The sequence below is a fragment of the Brachyistius frenatus genome, unplaced genomic scaffold (assembly GCF_029030835.1).
Source record: "Brachyistius frenatus isolate BFR_SWC_R1_liver_20210118 unplaced genomic scaffold, ASM2903083v1 Contig_45, whole genome shotgun sequence".
NCBI lineage: Eukaryota > Metazoa > Chordata > Actinopteri > Embiotocidae > Brachyistius > Brachyistius frenatus.
The window spans coordinates 607,722-632,909 of NW_027210644.1; the positions used below are offsets into that span (position 1 = coordinate 607,722).

At 40.6% G+C, this 25,188-nt stretch overlaps 1 protein-coding gene across 3 annotated transcripts in view; it reads left to right on the plus strand.

The window, feature by feature from the left end:
- The window catches only part of iqsec1b (IQ motif and Sec7 domain ArfGEF 1b), a 204,452-nt gene that overhangs the window by 57,339 nt on the left and 121,925 nt on the right, over nt 1-25,188 (plus strand). For 2 of the 3 annotated variants that reach the window (XM_069703208.1, XM_069703209.1), the window contains exon 2: nt 14,693-14,800. The exons of the other annotated variant lie outside the window; for it this stretch is intronic. In XM_069703208.1, the coding sequence (XP_069559309.1) occupies nt 14,693-14,800 (108 nt within the window). The remainder of the gene's footprint in view (nt 1-14,692; nt 14,801-25,188) is intronic. 3 annotated transcript variants of the gene reach the window in all.

Sequence of the window (25,188 nt, forward strand, 5' to 3'; positions counted from 1 at the left end):
TTGATACAGCGGTAGACCAGCAACTCCCACCCGAGGTAAAATGACTGTCTTTGTGAAAGGAATCTGATGAATTTGAAAAGAGCATACATTAATATAATGGCTTTAATTTCCTCCTTCTTTTTTTTCTTCTTTTTTTAATCCTTACAATATGTATTCCTTTTTCAGACAAAAGTGTCTATTGATTGAATGTAATGCAGTGAAATGTGTAGATGGATGACTAGATAAATACAGTACGTACTGTAAGTAAAATGGTTAATTGTTGAATTGGAACATGCATTAAGGGGAGATAAGTGATACATCAGTTTGAAAGAATAGATTCTGTATATCAGAAGAAGTGACTTCTGAATGTATAAACAAGGACAACATGAGAATGCTGCTGAAAAGATGACGTGGGTGTGACGCTGTTTAAACATTTTAAGATGAACATAGATCTGACGTCATGACATGGGCAGGAAGCTTTTTCTATCTTCCATTTTTCCTTTTGTGTGAAAGTACCAAATAACAAAAAGCAGAGAGCAGTGATACACTAAGAATAGATGTGATGCATTGTAATTTGTGTTCAGGATCTGTTAATGCATGACTGGTAAACCTAGTATTTCAGCCTCACTTTAGAATGCCAAAATGCAGATTTTACAGCAGTGGATTAACACTCTTAATAGTGTGAGCATTATGTTTCTATCCATGGTACAGATATCTTCCTTTCTGTCGACCGGTTGGATCTTCCTGTAGAGTTGTATATCTGTTTATTTCACTTTTTTTTAATCTCCATTAGAAATGCTTAAGAGGGAGTTGTGAATGCGTGCCAATGCCTCTTTTGCCGGAGGTAAATTGCATAATTTACACTTTAATACATCTTTGGTGCATTACATCTGGATTTGATGGTGGTTGTGCATTGTATATGTTATCGAGGTGTTAATACTAGATGGAAAGAAAGTCTTCATAATGAATATGGACACTGAGAACTAAATCTCCAAATCTCATTCAGTCAGCGAAACCAGGGGGGAAGGATTTTAGAGAGTGTCAGACAAACCATGTATTAGCTGACTGCATGTGGTCGTGAGGCTCTCAGTGCTTCTGACCACCTTGTGAGTCCCCTGACTCGCAAGGTGGTCAGCAGTGTCCTGAGAAAAAGTGAAATGTCGGGGAGGAGATGAATTGAAGGCCTGTCCTCGAGGGACGCAGGAGTTAAACACTGTGAACGCCTTGTTCTTTCCCAGTCAATCATGAAGCACTACAACACTTTCATCGCAGTGATAGATGCTCTGGCTGGATGGGGCTGTGGCTATGTGGCTGCAGCTCTAATAGTAGACAGAAGTGCACTTAGCAGTGTGATAAAAAGGAAGCTGGAGATACAGCAGTTTGCCAACAGAGCAGCCAGATAGTGTACTATAATACCTATGATAATATTTATGTTTGATTGCCGTTGCTTTGTTTTTAACAATTATTTAATTACATGTATTTTATTGTATTTCTATATTTTAGTATAATTTTGAAGTACTTACACAATTCCTGTTTTATTGGACATTTCAGGCAACGACTAGTATTTACAGTTGTACCATTTAACTTTTATGTTTTCAATTGGCTGATTGATTGTCACATCCACAACATGCTAGATTGAAGTGAAAAATGCAGATCACAACTCCCTTTCACAACTTTAATAGTTGTTCTGTTTGAGGTTCTGTTTGTTTCTCTTTGACTGACAGTTCAAAGCCCAAGGATATTCAGTTTACAGTTGCAACAAATGTACAACAGAGAAAACTTGTTTTAGTCAGTGCAATAATCCCTGAAAAAAGTATCTCCTTCAGTTCATTAAATCCCCGCAGCCCATCTAAAGGCAGCTGGACACGTATGTTGTTAAATTGCACCTGCTGTTTGGAGAGGTGACAGATTTCGCTTAAATTGCATGGAAATGATGCCAGGATGCTACAAAGTAACCCCATTCATTTCTCCAAATATTTTATTGGTTGTTCATTACTCAGCATTCTGCTATTTATGTGGGAGAGGTGAGATGAAACTAGCTCACTAACCCTGTGTCATTGCCCCTTTTTTCCCCCCAAATTTCTTATTAGTAAAAGTAGCATTTCATGTTTGGCATTTGACATACGCTATGGTGCAAATGCTGTTGCATACAATTTTACTTTATGGTGTGACAATGTATGACATAAGATGTCGTAAAATGAATGGCAAATAGCAACCAACTGATGCAACCATCAAGTTAAATAAAAATGTCTCTGGCTGCGGATTTGAGGTGTTGTGTGCTTATTTTGATCTGACTTCCTGAAGAAGCCTCTTTCCATTTGTCGAGCTGTTTGTCTCTGCTAAGAGACCATTGATGTGGCTGGCTGAGATTGTATTTACTGCCACACGTTCTGCTGAACTTCTAAAGTATATGGAACCAAGACTTACGGCTTTGTGCTTGTCTTTGTCAGTCAACCACACTCAGGCAGACATTTGACACAAAGGGCTGTTTTCCTAATTAAAATACTGCTTTTATTATATTTTGTAAGGAATATATGACATACGTATGAACACCAGCTCCAGTATCAATTTAGTTTTAACTCCTTTGAACTTTAAAACAACTCAACTAATCTGATACAAAAATCAGTACATTTTCTTGGTAATATTTGTAATCCTACAGGGGATCCTTTTGCCAGTTTTGGACACTTTCAAAAACAAATAAGGATGAATGATTTTTCATTTGACCTTTTTATTCATCCCTTCTTAACTGTCTTGTCCAATCAAAACTGTGCAGGAGAGCAATGTTCACAACATGCCTCATCCATGATCCTTGAACATAGCTGGAAGCTTTTAAAAATCGACTGCATCATGGCAGCACTGTCATTAGAAAGTATCACCAAGCCCCAGTGATGCATGCTGTGAAAATATGGGAAGTATATATGATATTAGCTTGATGAGTTATATTGGTGGTCATCCAGACGTGTTTGTGATATTACATTCACCCAGCAGAGACCAATGGCCTTGTGCTGAGAACATGATTCTGTGAAGATGCCAGGACTGTGAAAGCAGAGTGAAAGATTTCATCAGTCTTTGAAATGGGAAAGAATTACAGGACTGAATTGTTGACAGAGTAAACCTTCTCTGTCCAGTCAAGGATAAATTCTCATGAGCTTATGCTTGGGAAGAATATTGAAGCTTTGTAACAGCCTTCAGAGCAATAACAGAGAACTTCAGCACTGGAGAAATGGACTTACCTCGGCTCGAAACAGTAGCCCTACTTCAGCACCATGTATGTGGGATATTGAGGGGGCCTCGGTGTGTGGTGGACTGAGAAAGGACTAGTAGCTGTGTCTGCACCACGGAGCCTTGTGTGAGACAGCCAGACTCAAAAGTGTCACCAGTGTCTTACTGCGAACTCCTGCATGAGACCATTTTTATTGTAGTGTTGTTTTGATAAAACTGTCGGGCAGAACACTGATGACTCCAAAGTGGAGGTTAAAATTTCCTCTGACAGAAAAATTACTTGTTGTCTATTCAGCACAAAAATTAGCAAATTACAAAATGTACCTGTCATTCTGACAGTTCTACCAGCCAGCTGTTTTTTAAATAGACAGCATAACGGCACAGTGGTGGCAGTGCAGGTGTCCTGCCAAAGGGTGTACATTCAAATATTTACCAGCAGATGGGTGGTAATCCTCCAGTGTCTGTTGACGTTCTCATCAAATTAGCTCTAGAGTTAAAAAAACATAAATTTGCTCAATGATTATGTTCTGATCTAGCTGTTAGAAAGTAAATATTTACCTCCATAACGAGGGTTATATAATCATTTCCATCTGATATATTTCATTTAAAGATTTTAATATTAAGGGGTCAACCACATTAACAAAATGTTTTACAGATACTGGATTTGATTGAAAAATATATTTTTTCTGGTGAGATTTCAAAGAGCAGAAATGTGTCTGCCTGGAGAATGCAAACCTCCACAACATTATACGAGTGAACAATATACAATAGTTGTAAGATTTCAACAGTTTGGGGTGATGAAGAGGTCTGTGGCACCAAAGCCTGTTGTACCAGCAGAGTGACAGTGAATGTGTGTAAGCAAACATTTGTGGTAGATCAATTTGTATAATGATTTACTAACTAACTGCCAAATTACGGTCATTAAAGAACTTTCCAGGGTGACCTCTGTCCAGGGTTTTGGCATCTGATATCACTCAAAACTCATGGATTGATCACTCAACATGGGATTTCTGGATCGCGGTTCGTGCTACACATAGCAACATGACGACACCAATGTCGCCCTTTTCAGATTTTTTTTCAAATACATTGCTATACGTATTCTGATACTGATACTGAACAGTTTCTAGTTTTACACTATGCTAGAATTAACATTTCCATGCAGTGTCTCTGGTCTGTGTGGTCTTTTTATATTTTTAATGTGACATTAATCAAAATGAGAAATAGTTTCCCATCCCATCATTTCTGTAATGCATTGTATGGAAATGAGGCTGCTTCTTCATTCTTCATTTTGATGTTGCCACCCAGCTCCCTTTTTCTCATTGCTTTCACGCAAGACTCTCCAAAACTTCTGCTGCCTCTTCATGGCAATTTAATGACGGCCCCGAGTAAAAAAAACTCTAATTTAGTTTGTTGCTTTTGTTGGCAAGGTAAAAATCACTAATAATGCATTTGAGTATGACCTGCAGTCAAATGGTTTAGTATTCTGAAACCTTCAATGTTTCTACAAGGTTTACTAATGGATTTATATTCAAAGTTGTCTTGGAGTCTTGGAGTTTTCTGTCAAAATAATACACAGCACAGCAGCTTTTCAGCTTCAACTTGCTGTTCTCTAATTGCTTTATCACAGTGTTTTGTATGAAACAGACAGTAACATCCATGAAATTAGAGCACCCCAGATAGTGTGATGGAACCCATTTCTTGTGCCTTTTAACTCCTTTGTCTTTGACCCTGTTTCCATTTGGCTATTTCAATCCAGACATATGCGATCTGGCCACCAGCAAAAGTACAGGTGGAAACACACCCAAAAAGCATTGAGGTTTGATCTGTTCAGGCCACATACGGAGGTGGCCTGGCACGCATGTGTCCACATTCGTTTGGCAGTGTAAGCGCAATGCGACCTCAGGACGCATTGGACGACTACTCAGCTGCTGTCCTCTGAAATAGCAATAAAAATAAAAGCACCTCCACGTTCCTGTGTTGGTATCTGACCCGGTGCTCCGGTGAGTTACCGTCATGTTACAGGAGGTACCATTAGTTTGGGATTTATTTTTCTCCATTCAGTCTTTCATCTGATTTGATCTCTGCCTGCTCTTCTTTTATTTTGATTTAATGGCCTGTGTGATTCTGCTGAGTGCAGTTAAACTGTAGCCGACTGGCAGCAGGAGAAACTTCAAACTGACGTTATGAAGCAGCTGATTAGTGAACTAAAACACACACATGACGCTTGTTTCACCAAAACCTCCTCCGGGTTTATCTTTTTTTCTTTTCATTAATATCGTGTTATTTCCAACACATCATCCATAGCAGTGGGAGAGGCGGAGCGGAGACGCGCTGTGGATCAACAATTAATTAATAATTAAGTTTCAGGCTGTGAATTAGAATTACAAACCCCAGTGTTCAGACATTTCCAAATGTGAAATACGTCATAGCCCTGTATTTGTAACTGATGGTGCATTAAATAGCCTACCCACAGCTTAAACTTATCTTCCATGCATCTGTTTGTCTTGTAGTTTATTTCCTATAATTTCCGACACATCAGCTGTGAGAGCCCCAGTCCCCTTTGATTCACAGCATCTGAGACGCGCTGGAACAATGAATTAATCTGACCCGAATCATTGGGGTTCTGATGTTACAGGTTCCTGTTCTTGTGCTTATTTACTTGTATATTTTGGTGACGTAGCCTACGTGTTCTTCTGCATAAACAGTGGGGGAAGTGCGATCCGACCTCAAGTGGTCACCCAGGACGCATGTCGATGCAAGGTGGAAACCACTTTTGATCCGCTCACGGCCATGCCAGATGTCTGGATTGAAATAGTCAGTTGCTAATAAGGGACATGCAGGGCCTTAGCTCAAACCCAGTCCTAGCTATTTCAAATCTCAATCATTAATATGCTGTATGTTTTTGTTATCAATGATGGATCACATTACTTTGTGTAGTATAAATAGAGCCACTTGTAATGATCGAGGAAAAAGGCCTCCTGGAATTAAAGAATAATTGGCATCATTTCACTGTTTCACTGATCGAAACTAAAAAAAAAATATCAAAACAGTTGCAGATATTTTTTTGATCTGCCAATGGACTAATAAATGAATCAACTATCCACTTTAAGTCTAATAATTTCAAGCTTTCTGGGTTGCCCAATATGTTGTATAATTATTCATTGATGCATCTATAAGGCAAGCACAACATAATTTTGAGATTTTAGCTGCTGACCTTTTGGGGGGTTTACAAAATACACAACTAATATTCTTGTTAGTGGTTGTTTTGACGAATAATGTTTTTTTTTCATCGCTTTCCAGTCGTTCAATGTCACTTTGCAAACATTATTTTGTAATTATATTTCTGTCAGACATCCTTCATCTCTCAGTGTTTATTTTGGGTGTCCTTCTAGTTCTTTTGCATCTCTTTGCAGTCATTTTGTAAAAGCTTTTTTTTTTTTTTTTTTTTTTTCCCCATCTCTTTTGTCTTTGTGGTTGGTTTGAAAGTCTTTGTTCATTTGATTGGCTTTTCAAAAGCAAATGTTAATATATAATAGTAATAGTAATTTCCAACAAGGACATCACCCCCCTTGGGGCTCTGCGTCTGTGCCCAATTACTAAACAGACTGGGCGCACACACGCACACTTTCATGGTGTGTGTGTGTGAGTGTTCAAGTTGTGTACACGCAGACAGGATAGTGTCAGTGGTGTATGTCAGTATCCACCCATGGATCGACTTGTCAGTCCCGCAGGACCCTCTGGTGTTCCAGGTGTGTCATTTAGCAGGTGAACGGGGATTGTCAGTAGCTTTCCCTTAACCTCCCCTTCCTCTTCTGGCCAGCTGCCGTCTCCTCATCCCTGGGGTGAGAGCTGAATGAGGCGTTGTTGGCTGCTAACACTTCAGCCTACGCTTGGTTGACGTGTTGCATCCAGTTTGAAACCATTGCAGCTGTAATGCTGCTCCACTGGGAAAAACCCAGTGTTTTGTATGCTGACACAGCATTGAGTAAGGAGCATGCCAAGGTTAACTGGGCTGGCGAGGCCAATGGCTGTGTACTGTCACGTGTTCTGCACCAACACACCTGTGTGAAGAAATAAGGAGGGAATAAGTTTGTTTAGCTGTGCTCTGTTCCAGTTCTAATCAGGGGAATATAAGAAGAATACATGATAGAACCTTCTTGCTCACACTTAAGGTACTCACTATGGAGTCTAAGATCTTTAGATTCCCTAGCTTGATCCTTTGTATAGTAATAAGGAAGGACTGATGTTTGTTAAGTTGGCATAAACTCAAAGTGTAATGGTATGATGTACATTATGTGCCTTACTTTGGCACAGCAACAACAAGCATGGCTTAAAAGCAGCTCTAAGGAAAACAACTTCAGTGTGGAAATGACGGTAATATATTTGTTACCGAACATTTTAAGGCAAACTGTTACGTTTATGATAACATGTAAAACTACAGTATAACACTTATTTTGTTGCAACTAGATTTAGATTTAGATTTTTGACTTTATTGATCCCACAGTGGGGGAATTCAGTCATCACAGCAGCATAGAAATAACCAAAAGGTGCACACAATATGAAAAAGAGCAATGAATAAATACATACACACAGACTATATAGACAACAACAACAAAAAAATGCAGTTTGTGATGAATGGAAAAAATGACCAATGAAATTAATATGAATAGTGCCACATTATTTTATGTTGGTGTTGAAAAGTCTAACCTCAGTCGGAACAAACGACCTGCGGTAGCGCTCTTTCCTGCTATGAGGGTGCAGCAGTCTGCCGCTGAAGGAGCTGCTTAAAGCTCCCACAGTCTCATGGAGGGAGTGAGAGGTGTTGTCCATGATCGATGTCAGCTTGGCTAACATCCTCCTCTCACCCACCTCCTCTATGGAGTCCAGAGGATTGTCCAGGACAGAGCTGGCCCTGTTTATTCTCCTCCTGTACCTCTCTGTACCTGCACAGCCTCGAGCAGACCACTGCATAAAAGATGGCCAACGCCACCACGGTGTTGTAAAATGTCCTCAGCAGAGTCCTGCAGACTCCGAAGGACCTCAGTCTTCTCAACAGATGGAGTCCAATCTGGCCCTTCTTGAAGAGGACATCGGTGTTGTCCGACCAGTCCAGTTTATTGTTGAACAGGAACACCCAGGAATTTATAAGTGTCCACAATGTCAATGTCCAATCCCTGGATGTTCACCGGTGTAGTTGGGGTTGCCTTCCTGCAGAAATCAATCACCATCTCCTCCTTCTTGCTGGTGTTAATCCAGAGGTGATTAAGATCACACCAGTCGATGAAGTTGATGCAATTTTATGTTTCTGGAAGGGATAACAAAATATGTTTTGAGTATTTTGCCTTTTTGTCAAGTATTGACCTTTCTGTGCAGTTCCCAACTACCTCACACTTTCTAGATTTAAAAACAGTATTGCCAGGGAATGTAAATCATAAGCAAATTACCTCTTGGATGTCTTTAATTTTGCCTCCGAGAGTACTGCTTTTGCAACAACCCTCAAAACGAAAAAAAAAAACTTCAGCTTGACCGATTTATGAAAAAAGAAAGAAGATTTGTCAACAGTGGAGGGTTTTCCACATACTGTTTTGTTCAGCATTCCCTTGCAGTATGTTAGCCTATCCTACAGGAACTGCACAGCCAAACGTGCTCATGATTAAGCTTACGTGTTACAAGGCTTGTGTTTGTTTTTCCATTCCTTGATCTGCTCCTGGGGGATAAGGAGATATAGGCCATGAACGCACTGTGAAGTGGTTTACTGAGCCTGTAGTGGAGGTGGTGCTGATGCACAGCGCAGTGCAGTTGCCCAGTTGAACACAAAGCTTTCCCTGTAAGACATATTCCAGCATTCAAACGCGTGGTGAACTACAATGATTGATTGTGAGGTTGCCTCTTTTTTTAGGCAGGGCTTCTTTCATATTGTGAGCAGGGCATGGCGCACCGTAAATAATTAAATCTTTGTATTTTCTGTTCGACTTAAACTAAATGTCTTTCCCTCTAGACTTCAGTGATATGGTGCTGATGGGAGAAACGAGATGAAGAGAATGATTGAGGGAGAGGCACCAACGCAAAGCCCATTTCTAAAGGCCTCACACTGAAGCACCAAAGGTTAATTAGATTTTATCAACATGATATTGCCAGCTGATGTTTTATTCTCTCAGATCACCACTTATATGCCATTTTTTTTTATTTTCTTTGGAGAAAATAATGGTTTGATGTTGTTATTACCAGTGCACAGCATCCTTGTAAACCTATCAGGACATTAGGGCCCTCTAAGACTGTTGTGCTGATTATCTCTAGAATAAAGGCAGAAAATCACACAATTCATACCAATACGAAAACAGAATGGCTTAGGATGCCCAACATGAGAGATGTGTCCCGCTTCTGTTGAGTAATACCATGAGCAAGCGTGCTTGCAGCCTATCTAATGAGAAGAGAAAGATTTGGATTTCCGCATTATATAAAGCAAAACCGCTTAAATCTGCTTTTTGACTCGTACAGTATACAGCCTCTGTGTTACGTAACTGATGGAAGTACACGCTACTCATCCATCATGAGGAAGTAAAGAGGTGGGGGTGCTTTGTCCCTGAGATTTGTGTCAACACAAGCACACACACAAAAACTTCTCACACTCCGTAGCTTAGAGCTGCATGTTCCAGCAAGGCTCAGACACCACCTGTGGTTGTGTTTGTCTCCTCCTCGTCCGGAAGCGGCTGCTTTTGGTTTGCCCTGTCGGGTTGGTGCTGGAGAGGCTGCGGTGCAGCACCACACACAGCAGTGTGTTTCTAGATGAACTGACCTTGTTATACTGTGCTGATTAAGAGCGGGAGCGTACAGTATTGACTCCTCGCCGACACCATCACCAGTGAAACCTGACCTCCTCCTCCCTCCCCTGCCTCTACCCACTCCCTGCTCCCTCGGGAAACCAAATGCAGATGATTGTTTTAGTGCACAGTCAGTGTGGCTGCACTGATCCAAGACCCTGAACGTGAATAGCTCACTGACACCAGTGTCCATTGCTTCTGACGCTGCAGTGGGGGACAAGACATGTCATTTCTAACTGCTGCTTGCTGTTGCTTTAAGTTTATCTGCATAGACTGTATATATATATATATATATATATATATATATATATAAAAATATGACGTATTCTCCTTGAGGTTTTCTAAATAGCGGTTTTGAAGCCCAGTTGTGGGTGTCTCTGGCTGGTACCACCTTGCCAGTGCCTGACTCAACCTTACTTCTGGCTAATTCAAAAATGGGCAATGAGGAGGTGGGTGGAGCTGAGGTAGGCCAACTGAAGCCTGGATGCTTAAAACCACACCGTGGAGAGTCTGTCTGTGGATAACAGTCTGTGGTTGTAACTACAGACTAGCCAACTGTGATTGCCCCCACCTGTCTCTCAAAGCAGCCCCGCTGTTGATAATGTGTAAATGGGTAAGTTGTAGCCTATAAAAATTCAACCCCATACAGTTGTCATGAATGTGGAAATTTGCTATAGAGACCAAAGCCGTTGTTTTGTACCAGGCGGTAAACATGTTTATTACTGCCGGAAAGTCTGGCATTTTACTGTGGGGCTTTTGGAACCAACCTCGAGAGGCCATTTGAAGAACTGCAGTTTTTGCCACTCCTGCATAGACTCCGTTTCTCAGCCCCACAGTTTGTGGCTAAATATACAGATGGACAGAGTGACAACAATTGCATTGTCGGTCATAAACCCCTTCCATGTCAGCGGATAGGACATAATTTAAACTAGAGTTATCTAATGCCATAAAAAGATTGAATGTCATCATGATTGACAACTGCTTTATATAAAATAGTTGTTGAGGCACCTGCAGACCTCTATTGGTGAATTGTACATAACAACATCAATTAAATGAGTTGTTCTGCAGTAAACTGTATTAAGTCATATTCTGATGGATCTGGGGACCTTTTTTTTTTTTTTTTTTTTTTTTTTTTTTTTAAAGCAGGTTGTGTTTTCAAGGCTATCCTCATTTGTAAGTTAATGCAACCTATTTATGGGGGAAAGTAGCCTGCTAGCTAAACAACAAGCAGTAAATAATTATTTTCTATCTTGAAAATAATGTGTACAGCATGTGGCCATGTGATGTTCAAGTTGTATATAAACTAATTAAACTCATGTTATTTTGAGGACATGCATGTACGGACAATGAGTCTCTGTGTGTTTGTTTCCAGCGTATGCTTCATTATTAATCCCAATTAGTCCTTGAAACCACTTTACCAGCCCTCTGACATTTACAAGTTTTAGGAGTGAGTGTGTTTAGAGGTTGGCATTATGTAAGCACAGAACCTGCACTCCAGTGATAACAGGAGGCTTATATGGCAGGCGGTGGGAAATCTCCATCCGGGACTTAACCTCCATGGATGAGAGATTATTACTGGCAGCTCCGGGTCGCAAAGGAGCACAACCCATTTGTCCTGTAGGGCACGTTTATCCACATGGCACGCTGCTGTTAGATTTGCATTTTACGCAGGGTCTTACCCATCACTGGCTGCAGCACATTGCGATGAGTTCAGATATTTAACAATTTACATTTCACAGATTTAATATTAGCTATCAAATATTAGGATGTTAAGCAGTGTTTAAATGAGACTACAATGCTACTCAAAAGGTGTTTCATGTTCCTCATATTTAATTACAATGCCAAAAGCACAAACATTGTCTCTCTCTGTCTTGGTCTGTTCTAGAATTTGTCGCCTGGTGTGTCTCTTGAACGTCCCTCACGACTGTTGTCATGTAAAAAAGTGGCTGTAATTTTAATGTGCTACTGTGACAGTACTTGCACTTCGTTGCTGTGCACACCTCCACTACGTCATTTGAGTAACTCTATTTACTGCACATGTTGCATTATATTAATGTACCAGTACAAATAACAGGACGTGTGATTGTAAATATGAATATACATTTGTGCAGCACTTCTACTAATCCACCAATGGCACTTTATTCACTTTAAGAGCTATTGTGGTATATGTAAACAGATACAGTAATACTCTGTATCTAGTTTCTCTTTTTATAATGTATTATATTGTTTTTACCGATACCCCCTTCCAAAACCATCCTCCCTTCAAGGCTAAACGAATGCTGCCATTCCTCACAGACAGTCTTGTCATGTTCTGATCTCAGGCTGATCAGAGCGACCTCTTTAAGGCTTGTTTTTAATCTATATGAGCCTTTACCCAACACCTCTTGAAGTTAATGCTCCATCACCTGAAGGTTAACGAGTTCATCAAGACGGACGTAAATGACCCTTAAATCCCTGCTGACGAGTGGTTAAGTCCAATTTGGGTGTCAGTTTTTGCACTTGCATTGCTATTCGAAGGGCTCTTTCGATAATAGCAAAACATTTTCTTTTTATGCATGTCGATGTTTTGGTGCTTGTGGGCCAATCAGAGATTTGAGCTGTTGCTCCTAAAGAGAGAAGCGAAAAAAATTACCCATTCACAGAGAATGACTCTCTTTTTCCCAGGTAAGAACAGTGCATTTCACTTGAGAAAGTCTTTAAAAAGCACATTGCAAAGGTAACTGTTCCTGGCAGTATGTTTGCTGCATTTTGAAGTTGTGACTGTGAACGCACATTAGGACCAGCCTCAGTGCTGTCAGCAGACCACGCTGGTCATCAGCATGGTCCGCATCGGATGCAGAGAGAAGCGCGTTTTCTAGTGTACCGGTTGGCATCTGACGTCACTTGTGGATGGTCCAATGACAAGTGGCTGATTCATCCATTACTCGGCCAGCTGCAGCAATTAGACACAAAGAGGAGATGTGTAGGTGGTTTATTTATGGGCACTCCTCCATTTACCCTGATGGCCATGTCCTGTCCCTCCCTCCCCTCTGTGTCCTTTTTGTCCAGTAAAGCTTTGGCTGGACTGCGCTCCCTGCTCATGAGATAATGTCAGTTTATTTTATACAGAATAATTCTTAAAAGATGTGAACAAAAACCAGAACATGAACAGAATCAATCATGTCTTCAACTCTAAGGCCAAAATGAAAAAGGTTGCCTAATCAGAATTGTAAATTAGAGAGTGAATAACAGCCTTATAATTGTGAGTCTATAGACACAGTTCTAAAATGTCTGAACTTAAACTTAAACTTATTTGATGCAATAGCAATTCATCTCAACAAAGCTACATCCATTTTAGTCATAGCTTCCCAACTTGTTCCTAAATTGCTGTAGATTTTCAGAAGCACTTTGGAGTTAGGGTTAGCACTTCTCAAGTTTGACTCAAAATTTGATTTGCGCTCTCTGCTCAAGTCCCAGGTCGAAATCTCAAATGCGCACAAACCAGTGGTCATAAAAACAAGTGACATGTGCTGATTCATCACGCAAGATAACTTGGAATACCTAGCACACAAAGGTTACAGCTTCCCCCCGCTCCATGCACATCACGGTGCTTCACTATGCTCGCGCGCAACAGGAGCAGTATTTGAACTTTTGGATCTATCCTCGTAGGTGAAGACATTTCCCTGCATGTCCCTGAACACGAATAATAATTTGTGTAAATAAGTCTGCTGTAAAAAGGTTGGTAGGTGTAGGTTTTCAATTGTGGAAAAGACCAAACAAGCTGTTTCTCTCTGCATCCGATGTTTATGCTAAACCAGGCTAACCGCATCGTAATTCCACCTCTGTACTTCAGGCACAGACTTGAGATTGGTATATTGTAATCTCACCATTGAACACGTACTTTGGAGGAAACTGTTCAAACGAAGTTGTTGTTTGTGTGACACAGGGTTTACATAGGCTACTCACTGCTCTATAATTGTTTTTTGCAAATATTCACAGATCATCACTCTGTAACCTGCAGACTAAGTGATGTTAGTATAATTAAACTTAGTGAAATGTCTGCACTTTGGCATTCTTTTTATGTCGTTTGTTTATGTGCAGTACTGTCATTTGTCTGTTAAAGTATAACAGAATTCACCCTTTGGCATTAACTGACACGTCTGATTTTAGTTGCGAAGGTCAATTAATGCCCAAAAATTTGCAGAAACTAATTTGAATCTGCTTCCTCTTGTCCTGTGATTCCTTCCTGTCTGTATCTGTTCTCCACAGTCTCTGCTGTCATCTCACATTACATTAAATCTGGTACATTCTGATCATGTCTCATCTCCTACCTCCCTCTTCCTCGTTCTCTCTCTGCTCTCTACCTGGCACTGAGCTCTGTGTGCTGATTCAGCCCGTTGTGATAATGCATATATGAGAGTTCCCGGCTCTGATTTGAGGGCATTAAAATGCTGCGGGCAGTGGACTGAAGTAATCTTTCTTTCTGCCAAGCAATGACGTTCAGCTCACGGGGAGTTAGCACGCTGCCCTTTTTGGTATACAGTATGCCACGATTCTTGCTGCAACATGTCATCACCCATGCATCACTTCCTGTCTGATTTTTAATACAAATATGCTGTTATATCTTATTGAACGTCGTGAAATGTGCATTATAAACCGATTCAATGTGCCTCTCTCTTTTTATGTTGCAGGCGACACGCCTCATTTCCCATAGAAGTCTCTGAGATCCCTCTAACCCTCATTGCCCCTCCATGTAGAAGAAGTTACCCCTGTCGCAAATGGAAGTCTGCATCTTTTGGGTAAATTGAAGATATTCTTTATTTTGTATTCTTTCTAAACTCATTTCCCAATTGAGTCTATCTCATTACAGCAGTTTCTTACCTGGTGCTGGTTTAGTATCGTGACATTCCCCATGCTGCTGCTGAGTGTTTCTTTGTTTTTCAGTCTCTTCCTTTTGCTCATGAACACTTCCACCACCTACTGCGCACAAGCTGGTAGGTGGCCTCCTCAGCCTCACAAATCCACTCAGAAAATGAACAACACTCATTACGACCAAAGCTGTGAAGTTGGAGCTCAGTAGGGGACTGCTACTTTTTAGGATTGAGAAGGCAAGAGAAGGCAAGCATCTCTTCCCTCCAATTGCTCCGTTTTTCAGTAGTTGAAGGACAAGCCTTGTTGCTCTGATACAACTTGGTGGATTACTGCAAGCAGCGTGTTTGCATAAAGCATCCTCTGGCACATACATTACAGTAATGCCTGGCTGTCCATTGCAGTCCTCTTCTCTGTGGAAGCTTTCTCCTTGGAGTTCATTACAGCTGCTCAGTGAGACCCCGAGAGCTCCTCTGCAAATGAGCAGAGATGGGGAGAGATGACAACCCTGAGAGCGTTGAGCAGTGGGACATAGGCTTCAAAAGCTTCATGGCAATTTCAAAGACTTTTTATTCTTGATGTTGTGTTCGCTATATCTATCAAGTATCCAGCACTGAGCTTGAGAGCAATTCTAAAGTTTGTGGGGGTGGTGAGTTTACAAAAACCTCACTCTATGGACTTTTGTCTATGGCAGGAAAGAGTGAAAGTCCTAATGAGTCATGTTTGCTCACCATGTTTATTGATTCTAATTAACCGTGGAGATGAAGAGAGTACAAAGAATGAGTGCTAAACACTTGCGATTACAGTGAGGTCTTGAGCTGTCCTGCTCTATTAGCAAGTATTTTCCAAGAACACGAAGAACAAGTGCACATCAATTACAATTGCCCAGGGAATTGTGCTCCGAATGAAGTTTGGGTCAAGCTGGAACTTACAATAGGAGGTAGGTGTGTATATTGGTTAATGAATACAATTATGTTAAACCCCTGAGAGGCATGGAGGAAGTGGCACATTGCTGCAGGAAAAATCACACTGTGAAGCAATATGCTGCTTTGTAGTTAATCAGCTTCCGAGATAGATTATTGGGCTTTTATATTTGGCAGATAAGATTAAAGTTGTCAGCAGCAAGAAAAGGTAACAGCAAGAGATAAGATTACTTTTTTTTTCTGACTTTTCTAGTCTTGTACATGTAGACTTACAGTGATACTGCTCTTCACTGAACATTATTGCATTGCTCTGTTCACTTTAAAATAATACAAATTATTTTGTAAAAGATTTATTGAGATTTAAACCTTAAGATCACACAAAGAACTATTTCCATTTTTATACGGCACTTCAACGGAAGGTACAAAATTTGTACTTCCATTACCAATCCTGTCTTTTAGAAATTACGCTTCCGTGTAACTAAAAAGTGCTTTTCACAGCAGACATTTTGAATTATGATAGCAAGAAGAGAATAGGTGAAACAAACTTTGTTAAAGATGACTCCATCCCATTAAGTGTTCCAGTAAGCCATGTCAGTGAGCCAGCATGCTTCATACCGGGACCTTATTCAAAGACTAGAATACAGTGATTTTTCAAAGTTATTGATTACGCTCATGCCTTTTCCTGCCAAACTGTCTGAATAAATGTCTGGGATTTTACCAATTCTGTTTATGTGCAACATAATAATTATTTTTTCAGAGGCAACAATTGCTTGTTAATAAATTAAGCGCATTTATGAAGTGCATCTGAGTCGGTAGGAAGGGGTTGGGTTTGATGTCGGTCCTAACGAGCATGCTAGAGACCAAGTTTCCCATCCAGACTCTCGTTTTTGGTTTAAGCAACAAAAACACTTTGATTAGGGTTCGAGAAAGATTGTGGTTTTGGTTCATTTTTGATCAATTTTAACACTATTTGAGCAGCCAATTGCCATTGAGCACCATATAGCATATAGTGCTGTATGCTGTGAGACGAAACTCTACCACCGCCGCCGCCATTGTTGGAACTACTTCAATGTAATTGTACTTCTACCCCGACTGCTCCCTAATTGGTTTGTCCTTCAGAGTGGCTGAAAAAAACCCTTCACGCATAGATTCCAGACTATAATCACAAGGGAGACTGAAGCTGTGAGCAAAAGTATTGTAGAGTGGTATAGAAATGTAATTTCAAAGAGACAGAGTTTATAATACAGCTGCATTCACAGATTGGCCACTTTGGAAGAGCTCGATAAGCTGTAAACACAGCCTTGACGCAGTACTGTCTTACAATATTCTTATAGTTTGTGCACTAGTGAGCAGTTGTCTGTTTACACTACCAGCAGTTGCTGAAGCATTCTTTTGGAATTATTAGACATAGTCATATATTGATTTATTATTGTAAAACAAATATGAATTAGTGCATCTCCTAAATGCAGATTGAAGGTCTTTTATTGCTTCGTTTTCATATACTGGAGGAATCTTAATTATGTGTAAAACAGCAACTCAACTGACCTATTCCTGAGAATTGTGCTGGATGAACTTTAAAGTTCTATGATAAATAGTTTGTTCATACTGACAAACCCCATGCTGCAGTTTACTGTCACTCTAATGTTTTCCTCTGACCATCCATTTTACTCAGATTGTGTTCATTCATTTGAGTCTTTGCAGCTCTGAATGTGAAATGGTTCTGGAAGTGAGCGTGAAGTGCTGGCTGCAACTGCATTTGTTTGTGAATGTACTGTTTAGAATTACTAATGTACAGGTGTGCCCCTCCTAAGTGATGTTTGTCAAAGTGGTCTTACATAAACCAGGCTCTGTATCAGCAAATTGCCAGGCTTGAAAAAACATAGTGATTTTGTGTTTGGAGAAAAGCCCAACTCCACAGAGCCACATATTGAAAGACACTGTAAATTTTTCACTGTGGGTTGCTTTTGATCTGCTGTTTGTTTTGTTTTTGATGAAAGCTCAGTAAGGGTAACTGCAGGCTTTCAAAATTGTCCAAAGCCTGAGGTGACTCCGGTTGTCTTCAACCTTTTTGTTTGCCATATGCTCTCTTCTCAGTGGTGTGAGGTCCAGATTATTCCCAGTTCATGCTCCATCAGATCAGAGTCAGAAAGCAAATAGTGATCTTGGACAGTTTGTTGTTGAAAATGGCAAACCTGTTGTGCTGTTGGTTTGGTTTCTGAAGCTTTGAGTCTTGCATTTTGACCACCTGATTTTTGGAGACAGAAGTGACCGTATTTAGGCCATTCTCATTCCTACGTTGTTAAGTACTGCTGTTTTGTCACAGCTGTTGACAGCAGAGAGATACACACACAAGGAGCCCTTTGCCCTCGACAACAGAGCCACAAGGTACCTTATGTGTTATCCATCGGGATGAGGTGGGTCAACAAAAGGTTGTGACAAAATACTGACATACCTACAATTTCTCTGTTGCAGAGTGGTGTTTTATTTCCTGATAACGTAAAAATCAATGTGGATTTCATTAAATTGACCCAAACCATAATATTTTCCTCATCATAGCCATGCCGTTTTTGGAGGCTGTATGTAAAACACTTGTGTTTATATGAAATCCTGAAGGTCACGCACCTTATGTGTCTGTATCAGACACAAACGGCTTTGATAAAATTTTGGTATTTCATGCCCTGGGAATTGGCTTATTTGATGCACAAGGAACGAGAACATGTTGCCATATTTGGATGACCAGGTGACAACGGGTGGATTGGATTTCAGCGTGTTTGAGAGAGTGCTCTGTCATAGATAAATGAATTGTGCAAGTGGGCACTAGCTCTTCCACAGCTGCGGGTTTGGTGTGTGTCAGAAATGGCAGACAAGGTAAACAACAAAAAAACGAACCCATAGGAGGCTTCAGTTAAACAGGCATCACGTAGGCAACTTGTGTTTTTAGTTAATAAAAAGCTGCTTTATAGCCACCTGTTCAGATTTTAGGTGAATCTCTCCTGCTGTCTGTACAGTTCAGTTGTACTCCTCAAAATGATGCGGGATATTTTTTTTTAATAAAAATAAAAGAAGAGTATGCAAAGAACTTCATGGAACGTCAGCTGAGTAGGTCGTCCTTCAGTGTGGTCCAGTACGCATAGTGTTCACACTGTTAAAAAAAAAAAAAAAGTGGTCATATGCGTCCCAGACCACCTCAGAATGTAGTCTGAGCAGTTTGGATCTGAATACATCCTCGATGCATCTTGGATTGTTCCATACTTGTATTTAGAGCTGTCCACTTGTAATCAGATGACCCAGGATGTATGTTAATGTCAAATGTGAACAGCCCCTCAGAAGAGCTTTGCTTAAATACAAGTTTCCTGGTGTAAAGTTATTCGTCCAACACATGTTCTCGTTCAGCAGGTATATTTAACCAGGCCTCCCACCCGAACATCTGTCCCTCTGTGCCTCAGCTGTGCTCTTTGCTTCAGAATCCAAAGGTTAATTTGTTCCTCTGAGTCTCTTTGCTCTATACTTATGGAGTAAGCTGTGCATATTTAATGCTTTCTGATCATCCTTGTGGTGGTGCAATGTGTACTGCATGTTTTTTTTTGTTTTTTTTTACAATAGGGATATTGGTATTGCAAAAAGTCTTAAATGTGTTGGAAGGTGGGTTTGCTGTTTATTGTTTACTTTGATGATCCTCTGCATCTTGACAATAACATATTGGTGTGATACTCTCCTTCCATTTTATCTTAGATTTAATTTAATAAATCTTTAGTCTCCTATGTGACAAAGTCATTTGAATGACTTACAAGCAAAAGTCCTGAAAGTCAAGTTTCAAAAGAGTGCTGTGTTTTTCACACTTTACCTTGATAAAGTATGAAAACATCAGCAGTTTTTTTTCACCTCGTCTTTCAGGGCTTTTGTATGTGTCAGTTTCGGGACTAAAATCTTCCTGTCAGTTTGTAAGTTACTTAAGTCAGTGCACGTACTGCCTGATGCAACAAAATATAAATTTGCCCCTGGCCCACGTTGGTGTTATTTTGTGCTGAAATGCATAGTGAGTGGCTGGTTTACTCAACCCACGATACCCTTGACAAATGGCTACGCTGCTTTGCCTCTGAAGTGGGGTGGGAGTGGCGGTGTGTGTGTGTGTGTGATCAGCATGCAGGCTGTGTCGAGGGCAAAGTTAGCCTAACGCCACTCTCGACTGGGCCTTCACTTTATCTAGGCACACTTTGATGTTGACTGGCTTACTGCTATCCGTCCCCTCCCAAATCGTAGCCCTACATCATTAAACTTGTCAGTGGCTTATATTGCTATTCTGTACTTTGTCTATCTCTGTTGCACCACCAGTTGTCATCCATGCACTTAAAAAGCTTGTCATTACCGGCCGACTGCATTGAAGTCAGTCACAATAACACTTGGGGATTTAGTCATCTCTGCAACTACAGCGCCTGACTGTGAAGCCACTGTCTTCCGCTCTGTCTTGGAAACAGCTATTGTTTTGTTTGTAATTAAAATCATGTTCAATTTTCTGCATGGTGGCAGAGCTGGAGGGGAAAATAAAAGTTGCAGATCACTCTTTGCATCTGTGTGATTGTTTGGGATTGTGACGCAGCATTCGGCATACTGAGTTGGATGAGATTTATAAATAACCACAATGCCTGTCATTGGAGCTTGGGGAATATTTATAGATTTCCGTGAATACACTGTCCCAGTTACATTAATTTGAACACAAGCAAGCGTCAGCTGAAATATATTCTCTGGCCTTTACTGAACCCATCTTTAGCTCTGTTAAATGACAATTACCTCATGTGTTTGGCTTCTCACTGTTATTTTCACTGTTATTGTTCTCTTAGTTCCAACAGTACTCGTAGGTTTTGAGTTACAACGCTGTTTTCTAATCTGAGCTGTGTGAAAACAACCGTAAGCAACTTAATAATAACTCAATTCAGTCAGACAACTCACTTTTGAAATGCTTATTGCAACGAGCAGAACATATTCAGAGTTTGGCGTCTGTGGTCCAAACTCATCACTCCATGCAGATGGGAGTACACAGAGATCTTGGGATGAGCAATGAGCAAATATCTTAAACCCCCTGGAGCCTGCAGGTGGAGGCTGAGGTGTTGTTGGGGCAAACAAGCAGCAGAACTGATGCAGAGTAGCAGTGTCGTTGACCACCAAATTTGGAAGGTGTATATGTGAGATGATTATGGAGTACAAAGACATGTCCCATGATGCAGAGTGAAGCAGCTCGAGTTGACTGCTTGAACTAGCTCACAGGCGTCTCTCCATTCATTGGGAGTCCTAATCAGCAAGTAAAACAGTTGCATAATGTCCTGAGAGAAAATTAAATATGAAAACACTTGACAACTCTGGGGTATGTGCACTTATGGAGACCACACATTTTTGAAGATCTATGACAGATGCTCCTGCATTTGAGACATTTAGTGTCTTGTAAGGCTTTTTTTTTTTAAAAAAAAATGTAAAACCTGCATTGGAGACAGAGTTTGAATCTGTTAACTTTTTCCAAAGTCTATCAATTACTTAGCAATATAATGCGAGTACTGTTTTCTTTGTTCAATGAGACATTTAAAATGTAGTAATTACATTGCTTTGTGCTCTGTTAGAAATTGTGAACTTTCCTTGTACACTCACGTGTAGTATTCTTACATGACTAAATAAGACCCAAAAGTCTCCAAAAAACACTTCATCGTACTTGTTTTATACAGGTTAGTGCTGTTTAAAGGGTTTAACAGGTTAATGACAAGCTGATGACACGACAGTTTCAATCTAAGCTTTAAAACTATTTTAGACTTAGGTAGTGTTCATACTACAAGCCCTCGGGCTAGGTTCGGATTGGTCATTTCCGATTTGGGTTTGGTTGTTGAAATTTTTTTAAATGCCAATATCAAATTATAATGGCCCTGAAGTGATCTGCATTTGCAAAACATTAATAAATATGTCACACGCACCACGCTGTCCTATGGAAGTAAACATCAAGGCCACCGAAGTCAGCATTCACTGTTATAATAGGTTGATGTGCAATGAAGTGCAGTCAGCAAATGTATGAGCAGGCATTAGCGAGGATGATGATGAGCAGACACGTGAGCAGCGTTTTTAACTATTTTCACCTTGTTTTTCCAAGATTCCTCTAAAAGTCTGTTTCCTGCGAGTCCCCAGCTTTGTGCCAGTGCAATATGAAATGGCATGAGTTGTCCTTTAAGTGATGTGTAGTGCAGTGATATTGTATAACATGGCCATTACCAAAGAATACTACAGCTTAGTCCAAATCAAATGGCCTTACCATGGCTGTGCCACACACACAAGCATCTCCTCATTCTGCAAGGCGACTTCTTCTAACAGCAATAAAATGATTAAATAGGTTTCTTTGTCCACTAATGAGAGAATTCTCCTCACTCAGGCAGGGGAGATAATAAGTGTGAGATGGTTCCAAGGATTCAGGTCTGTTCTTGCCAAAGACTTTACATTGAAGCAAGCTATTTGTCAAGGCCTCACTGCACACTTAGCTGAGCCCTGATCAAGATTACCCACTGGACCGAAGCAGCATCTTCAGTTTCACTGTACTGGGATTCTTATATTATCCTGCATGCATTTGATTTCATTGTATTAATTTTTTTTTAATTGCTAGAATTAAACATTGCCGGAATAAAACAACAAGATAATTGCTCCATTGCAGCTGTATCATCATTATCTCCCCCAAAACCTCAGCAGAAGAGAACAAAAAACATCTGCTTTGTTTTGTGCTCCTGAAGTAAGAGAAACTAACAAGCATTCTTGATTTCCACGAATGTCTTTGTTTGTATTACTTCAATAATTGGCTCATTGTCTGTTAATTCCCTTCTGATCTCCCAAAACTGTCTTCTGCCTGCATTGGAGGTAGCTGACGCACGGGAGCAAACTATAGCACTTCTTCCCTTGGGCTAAAGTCACCAGTGATGAGGGGTAGGCAGCGGGGAAGGAGCACTAATTCATCACTGTTAAAGGCTGGGTAATGGGGCCGCGTCAGTGGCCGGGCTATCACTGGCCTGCCACTTGAAAAAGGCAGTTAATTAACTTTCCATCGGCTGCGAGAGGACTCATGACTGTGTGAGTTCTGCCGACAGGCCTGGATGCAGCCTGCGGAGTGTGGATATGTGGGGTCCAATCCCCATCCCAGCTGGGAGGCTAAGCTTACCAGCAGGAACCCCACTGAGAGTTTCTGGAAGACATACTGCCGATCTGTCAGTTTAGAGCTGGATCCTCACAGATAAATGCCCAGATTATTTACATAATGACTCTTACTGCTTCCCTCTGCGCCGATTTTCAGGGCTCTAAAATGTTTAGTTTTGCTCAGAATGAAAGGGCTGTGTTACTTTTTGTATCGCAACCAAACTCCATAGGACTTTGCTTCAAATGTTCAGCACTCAGTATCACCATTTAGACTGTTTTTTAATTGGGCGTGAACATGTTAGCTTTGCAGATTGGTTTTGTAGTGTTTGTCCCTGCATGAAAGAATGCAGATCTTGAGGCCTCCTGACCTTTGAATGTTCAATGTAAATAATGTGATGTTTATGTAATACCCATGTCAGTTATTCTCTGTTTAGAAAATACTCATGTGAACAGGATTTTGGGTTTCTGCTCCGTCCTGCTCTTTTGTAGGTAATTCTACATGCAACCCCGCAGTTTAGTCCATTTTCCAGTACAGCATAGTATTGCCACAAATCTCAATTGAAGCATTGTTCCATAGTTCAAAGATTTACACACTTCAGTGAAGAGCTCGTTTGTTGATAGCCATCACTCTAACTTCACAAGCACATTCAGAGGAGATGAAAGTGAGCGCAGCGATTACGTTCACGTGTATACGAGTTTTTCTATTCCCCTGAAATGACCCTCCAGTCTGTGTAGATATGTGCTGTAAGTAATCTGTCCTTTTCATTTCGTCATTACAATCATCTTTTTTTTCAGTTAAGCCCACCAAACAGCTTCCGACTCGCCCAGCCTCCTCATCTCCTCTCGTCTCTCTCTCTCTCTCTCTCTCTCTCTCTCTCTGAAGGCTATCGATCGCAAATTTGGCTCTGCCAGATAGTTTTTTCTGCTCTCGTCTTGGGAATTCTCAGCGTTGAAATAGACTCTTTGGGGCGAAGCTTGGCACCGCTGTGAAAAATGACGGTGTTTGCAGAGTGAGCTGTGCTGGCCAGGAACAGCAGCAACAGCGACATTGATCCCCTGCTTGCTTTCTCTTCATCAGCTGCAGCCAGATGACACAAAAATGTCTTCCCATCAAAAGAATTCTATGAAATTAGATGCTTCAATGTGACGCTGACTAGATGTCTAATACACGCCCGAGCTGGTGTTGCTGACACAATATGCTCACCACCCACGTTAAAATAGTTGCCAAGTTTGATCACTTTAAATGTGTAACAATTGTAAAAAAAAAAAAAAAAATCCTGTTAAATGCAGCAGTGTTGGAGGACGTATGCACTGTCTTGTGAACTTGTGTGGTCTTGTTTCCGCTCTCAGGTTTTTACATCACTGATTTAGAAAAAGTAATTTTCTCTTTGCCATTTTCTTTACTTTCTGGAGCTTTTTCAACGCTGTTGAAGAATGTGCTGCAAAAATATATATATATATATATTTTTTTTTCATTTGTAAGTTCTTTTCAACACACTTACCTTGACTCGTAGTTAAGTTTTTCTTATCGTTCTGGCAATAGTGACGAGGCAGCAACTAAATTGGCTTGTGTTCATGTAATAACTCATTTCCTTTCATTTATGCATTGTGTTTATCTTGGCGATGTTTTGTCTTCAAGGTGTTTGTATACAGAGAAACCATCAGGAACACTCCAAGGACCGGGTCTTTTCATTTCTCCAGCTGTCTGGAAGCGGTTTGTAATTTGAGATTAGGTGCCATCTGGGAGGGTAGAGGGTGAAATGTAATCCCAGCGTATTCACTTACTGAGTTTGAGCATAGCTTTTGGAACAGAGAAACATATTGGATTTTTCTGCAGGCATGGTGTGTTATTTTCTGTGATGTTGGGGGACGGTCAGAGATTGCCCATGAGGTTTGGATGGTGGATGGTGGATGGTGGCGTGTCGTTGGGGATGTGGTCAGCATTGACCGCAGACATAGCATGTAAGATTTGTAACATCCAACAGCACTCAATGAGCTGATGGTCAGTTTGATATACAGGTGTAAATCCATTATAATGTCTCTTTTCTCCACTACATTGAACCTCAGAGCAATATAGTTGCACTGATTAGAAGCTTTGTTCCCCTTTAGAGCGGTCATTAACTGCCTCCCTGTGAGCTCTTCCTATATGAGACGCGTTGGCTGCAGCTCAACTCTGCAAGTTTTGAAATGAATGAATGCGAATGAAGATGTTATTATATTTGGAAGAGAACCTTTCACCTTCT